General features: G+C 37.9%; 1 protein-coding gene across 8 annotated transcripts in view; it reads right to left on the bottom strand.

Annotated features, from left to right (window-relative positions):
* PUM2 (pumilio RNA binding family member 2) overlaps positions 1–15,921 on the bottom strand; it is a 68,433-nt gene that overhangs the window by 44,461 nt on the left and 8,051 nt on the right. For all 8 annotated transcript variants that reach the window (XM_059469717.1, XM_059469713.1, XM_059469715.1 and 5 more), the window contains exon 2: positions 875–943. In XM_059469717.1, the coding sequence (XP_059325700.1) occupies positions 875–925 (51 nt within the window). In that variant the 5' untranslated portion in view covers positions 926–943. The remainder of the gene's footprint in view (positions 1–874; positions 944–15,921) is intronic.

Genomic DNA, 15,921 nt, shown 5'->3' with positions numbered 1-15,921 from the left:
CATGTGTCAGCTCAGAAACACTTAGCAACTAGAGCACAGCATTTATTTTTCATCAGTAATTATGGCTTCCATAAAGACTCCTACCATCATTTTAAGAAAGTTAGGCTGCAATATTGTCACTGGTTCAACCATCAATTGAATTAGGTAAATACCCAGCAAGACTAAAGGATCCACATTTGAAATCTTAGTTCAACATGAGTTTCTTTACCAGGTTCCTGTCAGGCAAATAATTCTAATACTTGTCAATTACCTTCTAAACAGTTCAGGGAACTGCTCTTGAAGGAGCCAAGTCATCCTGCACGTTCTGAAATTCCTTACCCCAACCTTAAAGTAAACTGACTTAAAAAAACCCAAACAAATCAAATCAGTCAAAAGAAATATTCCTTCTTCCCTCCAGCTAAATTACATAACAGCACTCTTCAGCCTAGTTAAAATCTTTTAAGAAGTAATTACCAGTGAAAAAATAGTAAATTACCACACATTTCTGCTGGGTATGCCAGTTCATTTTTCTGGAGCCAAATCTATTTTCCAAATCCCAGTTTCCCTGGCTTCTCAGGAGTAGCAAGTTCCACTAGCTTAGATAGAGTGAGACTGAAAACATGCCTCCTTTCATAGAATTGTACACTCTTACAAAAACTAACCCTTTCAGTTCCCTAGAACTATCACTCATCTAAGAAGAATGACATAGAACAGCAGAACCAGTCAATAACAATCCCAACATTCTTTTAATGTAATTAGTTTCCCTTCACCTAAGACAGAAACGATTAACTTGTTCTTAAGACAAGCTCTTTGCTTCACGTTGTATTATTTAGACTTCTTAAACTGTACCAACAATTCCAAACCACTAACTGGTTTTTCAGCCCTCAGTAATTACCTCTCCCATTCCCCGAGATTCTAGGGCAAGAGCTTGAAACTCATGATTCATCTCATCCACAGATCGAACCTGCAGAGGAAAAATCAAAAGAAAAATCCATTAGTCAAATATCTTTACAAAAGTTAAGAGTTTTCAGTATTCCTGAAGATTTCTGCATATTGAAAGCACACAAAAAATGTGATTCCCCATTCAGTCTCTACATAAGTCTGGATTTCATTACCAGATACAGTTAGTGACCAATTTAATGTACCCTGCTAATATAATAACATGCAAGAAATTCCAAGAGACTTAAACAATTTAATCTTCACATATCTGTACAGATATTGCTCATTATAGGAACGGTAGCCAATAGCACCTTTGCAATGAATGTGAAAGAAAGAGGTGAAATTAAAGATCTGGCCATATAAAATCCTTTAGAAAGGAGAGGAACTGTTGCACACTGTTACTGAATACACCTGGCAGCAAACAAAGAAAAGCTCACATGGCAGGTCACAAAACCTACTAGAAATGTGTTGCTTTTAAAATCTAGTAACTGAGTGCATTATCACAATTCCTCATGTTTTCTTCCAGGAAATCACATTTTTCCTTCACCACAGGTTGGTGTTTGCTTTGTTTTTTTTTAATTGTTGTAAATATGAAAGGATTTTTACTAAAGAAGAGTTGCTGCTGCAACAAACCACCTCCTTTTTCCATGGCACAAACACAATGCACTGGGCTCATTCTTTTCTGAGAAAATGGTTTCCATAAGGAATTTTCAAAGCCAGGATAAGTTTAGAAAAACAAATAAAATAAGGAAATTCAGAGTTCTTTCTTTCCCTTCTCTTCTCCCCCAATAGTGACATCCAGCAGGCAGTTATTCAAGTTCAAAGTAAAATGAATTTCCCTCCCTACACCACTCTCTTGAGGAGTTACTTTCACCAGTAAATCCATCTGTTTACACCAGCCAATAAACCAAACTGATGTTATTCCACACAGCTGATAACACATACCTAACACTTTTCAATAGATGCTCAAATACTAGGCAAAGAAACAATCTGGTGCTTTCAACATTCTGGCACAAACAACTCTTTCTTAGGATTGGAAAAGTGGCCAATAGATACTCCATTCTCAAAAATTTACTCTCAAACTATTGTTATTGCCTCAATCATTCTAAGCCATTAACTTCTGAGACTGTCTCTCTGCTTTTAACAAAGAAATTTAATAGCTCAAATATTCCCTCAAGAAGAACAATATTTTAGTTAAGATGGAGTCTGAAATAACTTTCCAACAATTTCATTGAGATACTGAAGAGCAAATTTAATTTCAGACTGAATTATGGGGTAGGCACATCAGCACACTAAGTTTATTCCAGTAATGCTGACACTTAATTAGGTTGATTTGTTTTTTAAAAACTGAAAGCAGATTTTAACATAGCCTTAAAAACGCTAAAATTTTTCTTCAAATTAGTGTTTTAAAAAACAGATTCATATTTAATGCAAAACTTTTATTAGCTCTAAGGGATAATCAAATATTTGTGCATGCACACAGAAAATATAGCAGTACAAGAGCAATTACTTCAAAAGAAAAATTAGAAAATCAAACCTTGAAGACTTCTGAATTTGAATACTACAGTTTCTGAAAACATAACTTCTTCTAGATTGCTGACAGAGCTGATTATCTTACCTAGCTGGGCCACTTTTTGTGCTGAGGTCATGCACTTCAGCTTCAATGACAAACCAGTATCAATTTAGGTACTTCTGTCTCAATATGTAGTTTTGATCTAATGATCTCTAAACAAATATGCAGGTAAAGCTCCCCAAATTATATTTACCATAAACACTACCCAAATCCCTGTTAGATAACAACCAAGCTTGAAAGAGGCATCATTTTTTTTGGTTGCAGTGGTTTTTGGGTGGATTGTTTGGGGTTTGTTGTTTGAGTTTTTTTGTTGGTTTTAACTTTCAGCGGTGGTGGTTTTATTTGTTTGTGTTTTTCTGGTGTTACAAGATCTAATAAGAAATGCTTATTTTTCCCAATTCAGGGAAGTCCAAAACCATGACCACCCCTCCTTCCCCATCTCTGAGAAAAGACAATCCAAGAATCAGGGTAAGAGCACAGCTAACTCCTTTTTTCCTCTAAGCTGTCCCAAGAGCATTATAAGAAACTGAAGTTTTATGAAACTGTAAATATATTTTAGCACAATGAGCATTAATTTTGCACACCGGCCTCCTTCTTAAAAAATTAAAATTTAAGTTAGCGTTATCTATTGCTAACCAGCAGCAAGAAAAAAATACAGTCCTTTTTTCCACCAGAAACAACAGCCCACAAGATCTTGCCCCATAGCACAAATTTCTGTTTCACAGATCGTTTACAAACTGGAGAAAGCACAGGCAGCACCAGTATCTCCATGCCTTTCTTCAACACTAACCCAGCCCTATCATTACAGCAGCAGCAGAAAACATCCAGAATGCCACCCAGCTGGATCTCCTATGTACAAAGACATGCCCTTTCCCCAAAGGAGAAACTTTGGTTGGGATTACCTGTATTACTAAGGAGTTTTATTTTCTCTAACTCAATATCAGCATTAACTTAACTCATAGGTTCCAGAAATAAACATTTTAATACTTTTTAAAACAAATTCGCAACATTAACCCACCCCCTTTTCCTATTTTTATTCATACCCTGTTATACAGAATAATTCATAAGTCCAAAAGAGGCCTGGGGAACATACTGCTCAACATTTACAAGGTTTTTTTTCTGGTTCTGTTTGATTACATCAATGCCTCATCCCTGGAACTGCTCAAGGCCAGGCTGGACAGGGATCTCAGCAACCTGGTCTAACAGAAGGTGTCCCTGCCCACGGTTGGACAATGGCTTCAAACTTCCAGAACACAGCAGATCATTCCACAGGGCCCCAAAATTACACACAAAGAGATATTACACACTGAGCTGTCTTTAGGTAAAAGAGTTCCTCACATACTGCAGGTAAGTAAGTAGAATGGCATAAGCATTCATGATTTCTTCTCCCTTAACACACCAACAGAAAATTCTCATCTTCTTCTACAGGCTCTAGATACAACATACCAGCACATTTCAGTCCATTTCTCATTGCAGCATTAGCAATGAGATTCTAACACAAAATTTCTATTTAAAAACAAAATTATGTCTTAGTAGACTCTTTCTTTCTAAAGTTTACACTTCCTCTCATTGAAATTTAAATACTTTTTCATAAATCTAGAGGCTGACACAAAACCCGTTCCTTTACTCTGTTGAGACCTTGTAGACGACAGTCCTGCCAACCAAGAGTTTTTAGCACTTCCCCTAAATGAACTTGGTAACCATCGAGGTAACTGATTCAGAAGGTTTTTTCACTCCTTTTCCATGCATGAGAATTTCACCCGATCATCCAGAGAAGAGACCACTAGACTAAAACACCACAGGGAAGAGGACACTAGATTTGACAAGAGCAACAAGGAGAAGCTGATGTGGAGTGAGGTGGGACAGGAGCATCTGCTCAGTGCTGCCTACATGGTAACTCAACCAGAAAGGTGAAACTCTGCCCTCCATAACTCCGGGCAGACTTAAGGAGGCAGACTCTTGACAGGAAATCATCTAGGACTACCACAAGAAACACTGCTTCCAGTAATTTCCATTTCTGAAATCCAGACATCCAGATCTTGGGACAGCTACTCTCTCAAATAACCCTGAATCTTGCCAGAAATAAGCTTGTAACCATTTTCTTGCAAAAGCAAAGAACAGCCCCTTCTTTGAAAAAAAGCCTGTGGAAAATAATAACAAAAAACACAGTATCAAAGAGAAAAATATGACTTTATTTTATAGCTCAAAAGTGGTTAAACCAGATGACCAGAAAGTAAGAAAACCACTTTTTCTGCATTAAGAAATGCCAAATGCCATCCTTCCCCTCTCAGGTGAATACCCTTACCACTGTGACAAAGAAGAAATATTTTGCAGCTGAAGTTGCATCCTAGGCCAGAAATTCAACACAGAACACTTGGTATTACAGCACTGGGACTGGAAAGAAAGGGAAGCTGTTTGCACTGCAAATGCTCCTGCTTTTTTCTTAGTTTTACTGAATGTCTTCAATGCAAAATACCTTTCCAGCAGCTTTCTACAGGGGTAGTTCTTCTGTAGCATTTATCTTATGCAATATATATGCTTATGGCAGAGACTTAACATTATGATCAACTTAAACTACTTTGGATACCCAATACATAGCAATTCTGCCAATCTTCCATGAAGTTGAACACTGTATTGTAAAGCCAAGTCAGACACGTGACATTTAAAAAGCTCCCAAAAAGACAGCTCAACAAAAACCTTTTAGATAGGTGGCCAACTTGAAATTATGAAATAAAAATAGTATTTTTGATACAAATATTAAACAGAAATCTAGAACAGATTCATAACAAAGGACAAGAAAGAATAACTATACCAGCAGCCTAAACTGCACATCGTCAAACCTGTTATGAGATTTCTACTCTATAATGTTTTTGCCAAAATGACATAAAACATCCTTACTTTGATTAAGAGGCCAACCCACAGTGCACCCAGACAACAAAAGCTGTTGAGTAGCTGAACAGGAAACTACGAGAAGCACAACTGAACTGTTTTGTCCCCCGAGCACCAACGATTTTCTGTAACATTAAAAGAAAACAAGACATTTGTTTGATTAAAGCTGCTTTTGAGTAGATGCATCTTCTCATAACTCCTGGAAGCATCAGAGAACCAGAGGTTCACTTACTACCAAACTGGTTAATGAAAGTTGCTGCTCCCAAGTAATTTAAAGTCAACAGGTGCTGTGTTTTGATAAGAGGCAAGGTTTGCTGAGGGCCACACGGAAGAATAACACAACCGAAAATTTCACAAAATACTCCAAAACGTCCAGGCTCCTTGAGCAGTCCAAACAAAGAAGGTATAAGGCACTTAGGCAACCAGTTTTAAGTTCTAACACATATTTATATGGCTACAATCTCAACAGTGCATCTTCCTCCAGTGAGCACTTAATTTTCACTGTGTTAAAATAGAGTGCTCTAAAACCAACCAAAACTTCTGCAAGGAAGTGAATTATTCTTCAACTGCGGTATTTTTGGCTTCTTAAGTAATTCTCAGACTGAGCAGTACTACACTTCTGCACTCTATGACTCCTAGTACACCCAAATATTCTAACAAGATCAAACTTCTCAGTTTAGTGGGCTTGGCTCAGCAATCACTCTGGATCTTAAGGCTCTTGTGCTTTTTTCCTTGTGAGCTTTGTATTGTAGTTTGAGAAGCAATCCTAGCAGCACTGAGAACGCTGACAATGACAGAAAAGAGCAGATCTTGAGGTGGAGTTTCTGCAGCACATTAAAGGGGCAGGGGAATACCCTCAGGCAAAGCAGAGTCCAGCCTGCTGAAAAAGCCAACTCACATTCTTTGTCTGTTTGTTTCCAACAGGAATATCAATAACCTCGAAGCCTGCACAGAGGAGAAATGAATTCTGTAGGTTTTTATCAACAGCATGTATAAAATGCATATATGTGTTATATATATCAAAGTATGCTGGATAGTATCTCACAAGTCACCATCAAGTTTGGAAAATACTGATTTATTTAGTAAATAGTCTTCACTTAGCATAGTCTTCTGCCAACAGATGATACTGAGAAATTATTATTATATCATCACTATCCACAAAGAAAAAAAGAGGAAAATTATGGACATCTTGCCCCCTGTTTCAGAAGTACACCATGGTTCATTCAAAGCCAGCGAAGGATTCTAAGAAATTGCACTTGCTCCCCCTAAAAATGAACTCTTCCATCACATAAGAAATTTGCCTCTTCTTTGCACAGGCTTTCGTGATTCTCTTTCCCACCCAACCAGTTCAAGCTTTGCCCTAAGACTGGCAGAACTGTTTGTACAAGTTTTTCTAAAGTACTGTCAAAAGTCCTCAAGCTCAGGATTTTAATCTGTACAGCCAAATACTGGCAGAGCTACCAGGCTCACAAAAATTAATGTGTTTGTATTGAAACCAGATTTCATAACCATTGGTAACAGTTACACTGTTTGCACCATTTGAAAAGCTGAAGTGATATATTCCTACATTAACAGGGCATATAGTTTAGACTAAATAACCTTAGCAGGTTTCTCAGTTTTTTAACTGTGTACTTAGTTATCCATTTAAAAGAGTTTCTAAGAAACGTACAGCACAGCAGGGAGGGTAATGGAAGTTTACAAAATAAAAATCCAGAAATGTGATAAAATGTAACATAATTTAAAAAAATGGAAGAAAAAACCGATAAAAACTTGTCCAGTGACAGCTTCTGTAAACAGGAAATTATTTTAAAAAATTTAATTAGAACAAGTGATTAAAATAATATTTCCCATACACCTTTTAGATTATTTAAATGAGCTACAAGAAAAAGTAATTCTTCAGAAGGGGCTGACTGGTCCCTTACTGCTCAGAAATCAAACTGAAGAACTATTTTTCACACAAGAAATTTTTTTTCATACAGGTTTAATTATCAATATGAAATAGTTTAGTTACAAATTCCATGTAGTTTGGTGAGACTCTTCACCCTCCTTTGCTGCACACATAATTCTGCAACTCTCACTCCAATGATCCTTCATAAGTATACCAGAAACAAAAAAGGAAGACACTAAATATATTCAGAAATATGAAAACAAAGCTGTGAAATGAAATATGAGTTGCAGTTTCTGTCTAAACATGCTTAATTTAATTGGTGATTATTACTTATATGCATATGACTAAACTCTTTTTTTCCTAATTTTAAATATCTACTTCTTGTTAAGCTGGTTAGTCAGCATCGCCTTTCTGGTAGCAGTAGCAAGTGCTACAAGTTGTGTAAGAGAAGTTTAGAGGAATCTAAGAGTCAAATTTCTAACCATTATTATCCTGTTCTACACAGAAAGGCTCCGTCAGTGAGTAATAACAATCCAGCTACTTCTATACAGAAGCGTGACATTAATTTGATGTGCTGCTGTTCTGAGACATCAGCTTTCATTACTTCATCATTTGCTCTCATTCAAAAACTTTATTTAGTAAATTAAAAAACTTAAAAAAACCCCTTGAATGCTTTCTAGGCAATATACTATTTAATAAAGGCTTAAAACTTTGCCTTTTCTGAAGATGAAAACTCTGTATAAACGCTAAAAGATATCTACACACTAGCAGGAACTAGGGACAATTTATCTTGCTGTATTTTGTAATGATTAATGAAACATAGCTTTCATTCTGATAGAGTCAACAAGCTTGTTTTAAATGTGTTAACAAGAATTGGAACTCTGGAATCCACAGGCCTCGAATCAAGTAAAATTTCCATAAATTAATTTTCTACATTTTAATCAATATTCTTTTTGCTGATGTGTTTTCTTTAGAAATCTCAACTATCTTCACTTTTCTGTTTATTACCAAAGAATCTGAAACAGAACATCTCCCGTACACAAATGTCTGAAAAGTTAAAAAAAAACCCCAGACTTTAAATTTGTTTGACAAATTATGGGGTTTTAACACTATCTTAATGTGACTCTAAGGAATCCCAAGGAATAGAACTCATTTATACATAGTATTATTTATATGAAGAAAATTATTTCGTTTGTATGTACATACACGTGGACAGCACACCTATTAAAAGTGGGGCTGAGGAAATCCCAGAAGTGACTCTAACACAATTTGCAGGAAACAGTTTTATTTTGTGTTATTGTAGAGCTGGTATCACAAACATTCCTCCCACCTCCAACAATTGACAAGTGACATTCCTCTACTTCAGAGCATTTACTTTCATTTTGTTTCCTCCAGAATATGGAAGACTCATTTGCCACACAGAATATTAATTTCTCAAGGATTTTGTTTTCAGTAACACTACATGGAAAAACTAAAATTCTCCCAGTAATTCTGCTCAGAAGTTTCCAGCATTATGAATTCTTCTCCCTCACGATCCAGTACCATTTGAACTAAATGTTGGCCTTTCAGTTTTGCTTTCTTTTTTCCCCTCCTGAGCAGGCAAGAAGAAACTAGGTAATGCCAACACAGTCTGATCTTCTCAAAGTGGGTGTTACAACCAGAGATGAAACTACTTAGTTCTTATGCAATTAATTGAACAGCTGATAGCTCAAAAAAAACCCCAAACGAACAAAAATCCTGGAATTTTCAGACTACTCATTCCACTACAAATAACTAGCTTTTGCAAAGAAAGGTGCTGACATGACACACAACTTCTCTGTATCCCCAGCATAAAACAACAGTGAAAAACTCCAAGGTTTCAAGTGTCAGTCTGCTTCAAAATCCACCTTGAACTTTTCTGTGCTTTTAAACTCTGCATAACTTCAAGGAGAGCCAGGGAACAGTAAAACTAACCTCTTTTAGTGTATTTTTTTTAGTTCCTCTCTTGCTACAGGGAAGTATATGTGTCTTCTCCTTATCTGTCCACAGCAGGTGAACGGACATTTAAAGAAATTGCTGTTATCAATGATTTCAGCTGTTTTCTAAGGATGTTTTCTTTGGGCAATATGCATTTAAACTACCTGTAGATTTCTAAAATTGCCTAAAAGCTGGAAAACCCAGCCAACTCTAAAAACCCACAACTAGAGACTACTTTTACCTCAGTAAGCATCACTTCTAATTCACTAAGAGTTGCAGCCTAGCTTTGGACATTAATATCTCATTAAGTGCTGGCTAGCATAGTCCTCCAAAGAAATTAAAAGACAGTCTAAAATAACATCAAAGACTTTATACCTTTAATGACAGTAAACAAAAGTAAAAAAATAAATCAGGCTTCAAAGACTGTTATTGACACATCTGTGCTTCAATGGATTTAAATCCAAATACTTCAACTTTTTCATTTAAGAAGCCAAAAATTTAAGAGCAGTTACATGTAAATGCCACTATCGGTACATGAACAGACACAATATGTAGGGCAGGTAAAAGCAGAAATTGTGAACAGAAACAACCCACATTTGAATTATCATCTAAAAAAAATCAGACGGTGATTTTATGAGCAAAATCTCTGATTAGATGTCTAAATCCCAGATTATTCATCTTCAGACAAAATACAGCATTCCCTGATATCATCTACCCAACTACAGGCTTCCCTTCACTATTTATCCACTTTGCTTTTCTCTTCATCTTTACACTGAAGAGAAAAAAGCTTTCACATAACTCTTCACAAAGACACACAAGGGCCTTCTTCACCCTGAGTTTAATGTCATGGTACCAAGTCAAGGTAGTTCAGAAAGCTAAATGCAGCTCCTCTGTGCGATACAGCAGTGTCATATTTTCAAAACCACCAATTTTAAATCACATTTAAAAAAAGGTAAACAGCATTCTAAACCCACAGATAAGAACTTAGATTAAGCAAAAGAACTAACACTAACCCACATTTCTATTTTCTTAACACCATGAATAATGCAAGGAAATGAATAAGAACTTATCAAGAAATTTGCTGGAAATGCAAAAGGCTTAAAAGCCTATAAGCAAGCCTTTTTAGCCAGGTTTTCTGGCTCCCACCACCTGGATGTCATGCAAAACGCTCCTAGAATGCCTAAAACAAGTTTTAACTTTAGGACAAAATTCCACAACTACACAGTAACAATTTTTAGAACAAGGCCTCACTCACAATCTCACCTAGAACCTGGAGCACATGGGAATGAATGCCAAAGAATTCCAGCTGGCTCCACACACCACCAGCTCAGGTCTCTGGTTCCCCTGCAGTGCTCCAAGGCGGCTCCCAGCCCATACCCCTCAGGAAGCAGCACTACAGTTCAGGTTTACGCTGCTGCCAGTAACTCCTCACAGACCTGAATGGACTCTGTGCAGAGCCACTGCTGCACAACCCACACCAAAGTTTATCTATATGTAAATAAGATAATGCACAGTTGACCACATGTCATTTGTTTGCTGTAATATCAAACCAGGCTCTCCCTCTGCTAATTACTGAATAAGCACTAAAGTATGAAGGACTCTGCTTCAAAGAACTGTAAGTGTAAGACATATTACAAAGACTGATACAACAAGAAACCAAATTGGTGAAGTGAGATAAAGCAGTCATTCACATGAAGATGTTTGACAATGCTTGCCAGCTATTTGGAGACATCAAGGCAGGTGGAACTATAAAGGAGTATGCTGGACAGCACAAGGACACTGGTGAAGATATTTAATAAAGACACAACTGACACAAAGTCCACGTGCAGGAGGTAGCAACTCACCACCTGACACCACATGGGACAATCTGCAGCGGGGGGAAAGTAGTCAAGTTACTCACTGGCAGAAACCATCACCTGCAGTTTGAAATGCTGCTGAAAAGGTCATAAACTGTGCAGACACACAGAACCAGCAAATGTGACTGCAAGGAGTGATTAAGAAAAAGTCTCTAAAGAACAGAAGTCACACGGAACAAACTTGCTTGCACAGTCAGGTGACTGCAATAACTCTCCTTTTCCTTGCCCTGATGACAGTTCACATTAAGCTGCCTATTCCATGCACTACATGCTGGAAAATACTAAAAATACAACCCAAGTATCTGCAAAATTCAGCACTGTAATTTTCCTCTCTCTATCTAGGGAAGTGCTTTAAAGCATATCACCAAAAATTCCTCAGTGCTTTTCTTTCAGTCCAAGTACATGAAACCACGTGCAATACATCACAAAATACTCCTTCTTCAGCTACTTCAAATCAAAGAGAGGGGAAAGACAGACATATTTCCTCTTTCCAGCCATGTCTGCTATCCAAACTGGCAGTCAAAAGCAAGCAGGCAATAAGGTGATAGCTCACTAATCAAGTTGCAAGACATTTAATATTTTAACAGAAAAAACCCTCCAACCTTACAATTCACTCAAAAACCTCACAGTATTTGCCCCATCTCATACAACACTACTATGACAGAAAAATCTCTCCAAGAATTTATTGAACAAGGTTTTTTAACAGGGAACAGATTTTCCAAAACAGGAATCAAAGTCCCTCCCCCCTCAGCTCTCCTCTAGGCACAATGGAAAATCCTGCCAGTCTAAGATTTCTTCTCCTAGTTTGTGAGGCTTGGAAAGTTTTAGTTATTTGCAAGTTTGAGAAGCTGCTTAAATCATACATTCAACAACCATAATCTGAGTTTCTAGTTTGGTGGAGCTAAATGCTACTGGAACTAATTGATGACAATGGCAAACTCAAAATTAAACCAAAGCAAACCCAAGCACGCAAAGATAATACTTAAAAAAAGTTGTTAGAGAACTTGTTGCTTGCAGAAACAGATATAAATGATCTTCCAAACAGCTTCAGAGGGATGTTATGTTTACTGGGAGAACCACCCCATCAATCAGCTAAGATTAAACTTGAGCTATTACAATGAAAAACTAACAAAGTATTTGTGTGTTGTATAGGTGATTAACACTTGAAAAAGTCTTAAAAATCTGTTGATGAAAATTTGTTTGAAATCACTTTAAAATTGTTATATTTCACAACTACACTTCACTTTTAAGCTGAAGTAAAAGTTGCAAAAAAAGATTGGAAATAAAAAAAAAATGGACTGCAAGCATATTTAGATTTCTAGGGACAGTTTTAAGTAAAATTTATAAAAGGAAGAACTAATGATTGAGGAGATGCAATTCCCACTGTAAGGTCAGGAAACAGATTATGCTGTTTTCAATTTGAATGAAGAGATTATGTTCATTGTTTCAAGGAATGGCTACATGACTGTGAGGTCTCATATGGGAAAATGCTTTCCCAATTTCTATTGCACAAACATATTAGTCTACCTTATTTGAAAAACAAACAAAATAATCTTATTAAAAAACCAAGGCAAAATTTTTGGTAGGAATTGTCCGTTTCATCCTGTTAAGTACCTGCACATTTTGCTGGTTTAATAGCATCTACACATTTTCTCATGGCTATATTAGTTCTAATAGACCCCCACGGAAGTCAGGATGGATACTTAGAAATACTGAAACATACAGCTTCTCCTCCAGACCACAGAATTACCAAAAAGCTCTTGAACTAAGTAAGACTCTTTCCTTTGTTCTCTCCTCTTCCCCTCCAAGGAAGAGTTTTTCTTTGTTACAGCAGCTACTCACAAAACTTTGAGATGTTTGTCAATTCTAACACAAATGAGTTGCAGCAACTGCAGCTCAATTGAAACTTTGGGCAAAGACACAATTTATGTTCTTTTGTTTATAGCACCACTACCCTTGAGACTTTTGGAAAAGGCTGCAACAGCCAAAGCTTTTCTCTGTCAGTCTTGCCTATCACCTCTTGCTTCTTCAAAAGCAAGACACAAAAACACCCAGGTCATGTTAAAATTCACAACCTAAAGTATTCAGATTAAACTAATGAAGTGTTTAACTACCTTTGCCATGAGGGAGGGAAGTAGATGGAGTTGAATAGGAAAAGACAGGACAAGTAGCCTGAGCAGTTTCACACTGCTGTAGCTGCTTGCTTCAGCATGTGGAAGAACATCTGCAAGTAGTCTGACATCCTAGAAAATACATCCTGACTTTACAAAAAACTTCTTCTCTGTAAATCCAAATATTACATACTGATTGATAATCACTAAACCTTTCTATCCTAGACAATTCTTCATTCTTGAAATGATGTGAATTTATGACAAACAGATCACTAACCTATTTGCAGCCCCATGGGGATGTGAACAAAAGGATGATGCCACAGCACACAGCAGTCTTCCTCAAATGCTCTGCTACCAGAGACTGAAATGCTTTTTTGATGTTGAGGGAAAGAAAAAAAATGTCAAAGACTCAAGTGAAATATCTTTCCTACTCAGCTTGTTATCCTTTATAACTCTTTTCACTATTCAATATTTTAAAGAAAGATTAATGACAATCAGGGATGACTATCTCTAGGTTAAGGAGTTTATACTTAACCTTGTCAGTGACTGGATGGTCACTACTGTTTTAATATGGAAGATGTCAATGGTGGTGTCCCAACTCAAATTAACAGTGCTGGCTTTGACATCTTGTACTGAGGAGTTCTGCATGCACGACTACTCAACTGAGTGTCCAAAGGTTTTTGGCTATTACCTCTCATGCAAAGCATGCTCCTCCAGCCTCTGCTCTCTTCTGTGCTGCAAATTATTGTTTAGAGACTTCCCCTCTGCCTGCAAAATAGTTCAAGTCTCTGAAGTGTTGGCCATCAGTAACTGCTGTCTACCGCTTCAATTTTTATTGTGCAGCTGAAGCAGACATAGATAAACATCAGACTGAGAATAATAACAACTGGCATGTTTCTGTGCCTCTTATGCTGAAATGTTCTGTAAGACAATGATGTTAGTTCTGAGCCAGTGGTTGGTTAATCTGGACACCAATGTGTCAAGTGGACACTTGGCAAAAGAATTTTCCATTTCAACCAAGTGTTGAATCCACTTGTGGTGTGTTTGAGTTTCCTCCTCTTCTTTTAAATGTTTGTGCCACCTGGAGTTCTTTCATTAGTCTTGGTAATTTCCAAATTCAGGTACACTAAGCCTCAATACCACCATGGATCTCCAGGAGAACCCATTTGATCTTTCTCTGAGCAATCAAATGCCTACAATGCTACTGTGAATTGACTTAGAGTATCTCAGCTGGAAGGAATAATCTAATCCAACTACTTGATCACTTCAGAGCTGACCAAAAGTTAAAGCATCTTATTAATGGCATGAACTGTCTTCCAACTATTGATACTTCAGTGATAATTCCCACAGTTCATCCCTCAGTAACTCCTTATCAGGGACACTGACAAGTAACTCCTCAGTCTTTAACCACAGTAAAAATTAAATGTCCTAGTAGACAAGTAATTATATTTACTAAAGATGTTGGCTGCCTTATGTTCAGTTCTGAAGTTATTTCAGATGGCTTTCAGAAGACCAACATAATGTTTCAGTAGTCTTCCCAGGAATTCATTTCTTGCAGTTAATGAAGTATATTTATCAACTTCCTATTTTCCTACAGAGATTCTTTGGCATTTTAACTAATTTGAAGACTCTTCACAATCCATTAGTGATTCCAACCAAGTTGGCCTGTTTGTCTAATTGCTTGCAACAACTCTTTCAACTCACTTCTAAGTATCATGGTTTCACTCAGAAAGTATCATGTATGTTCTAGTATCAAAGTGGATATAAGGTTTTTCCACATTCTCTATTCACTTCAAATTCCCAATTAAGGCCTCAGGCTCATGGGACTTACTTGACAGAAGACTATTCCTGTAGAATCCTCTGAATCCTTCCCCCTCAGGAAATCCCCAGAGCATTGCCTAGGAGAGACTTACCATAGAGTTTTCCTACCTGGGCAGACAGAAAGGAATCCCCCATGGACTCCTGCTTAACACCGATCCATCCCAGTTCCTTTCCCCAAACTTCCCCTGGTTTCTCTTTTCCTGGTTTCCTCACTGGTTGTGGTAGCCCTGGTGGCCAGCCCAGTCTCCGCTGTAAGCCACTGCCCTTTGCACTGCCCCTGTGTCCCCCCACTTAACCTTGTTGTCTTTGTCCCTGCTCCCTGTGGCGCTGCAGATGCAATAAACCCTGGCTGGAGTACATCACACAAGGATCCTTCCTGTCCCTCTGCTGAGCTACCTGGGCCTATGTGTGTGCAAGGCTTGAAATGGCTGCTCCTGTGGCCTTACTCTGGGCAGCTTCTCAAGGAGACACTTCAAAGAAGGCTGCAGCACTTCTACCACCCTGCAACACATCCCTGAAAAACTGCATGGAGCACAATGCCAGGGAGAAGTTCTTGGGGTTTTGGTGGAGAGCTGGGGTTGGTCAGCCTGGAGGAGAGAAGGCTCTGAGGAGACCTTAGTGTACCTCAATACCCAGAGGGGTTACAGGAAAGCTGGACCAAGGCATGGAGGGATAGGGCAAGGGTAAATGGCTTTAAACTGGCAGAGGGCAGGTTTACAGCAGGTATTTGGAAGAAATTGTTTACCATGAGGATGGTGAGGCACTGCTGGCATCAGCACCCAGGGAAGCTGTGGACGCCCTATCCTTGGAAGTGTTCAAGGCCAGGCTGGATGGGCCTTTGAGCAACCTGATCTAGGGGAATGTGCTCCTGCCCATGGCAGGGTGGGGGAGTTGGAACTGGATGATCTT

Source organism: Ammospiza nelsoni, chromosome 3, assembly GCF_027579445.1.
Source record: "Ammospiza nelsoni isolate bAmmNel1 chromosome 3, bAmmNel1.pri, whole genome shotgun sequence".
NCBI lineage: Eukaryota > Metazoa > Chordata > Aves > Passeriformes > Passerellidae > Ammospiza > Ammospiza nelsoni.
Note: the sequence above shows the minus strand (reverse complement) of the source record. Positions and strands in the feature narration are given on the sequence as shown.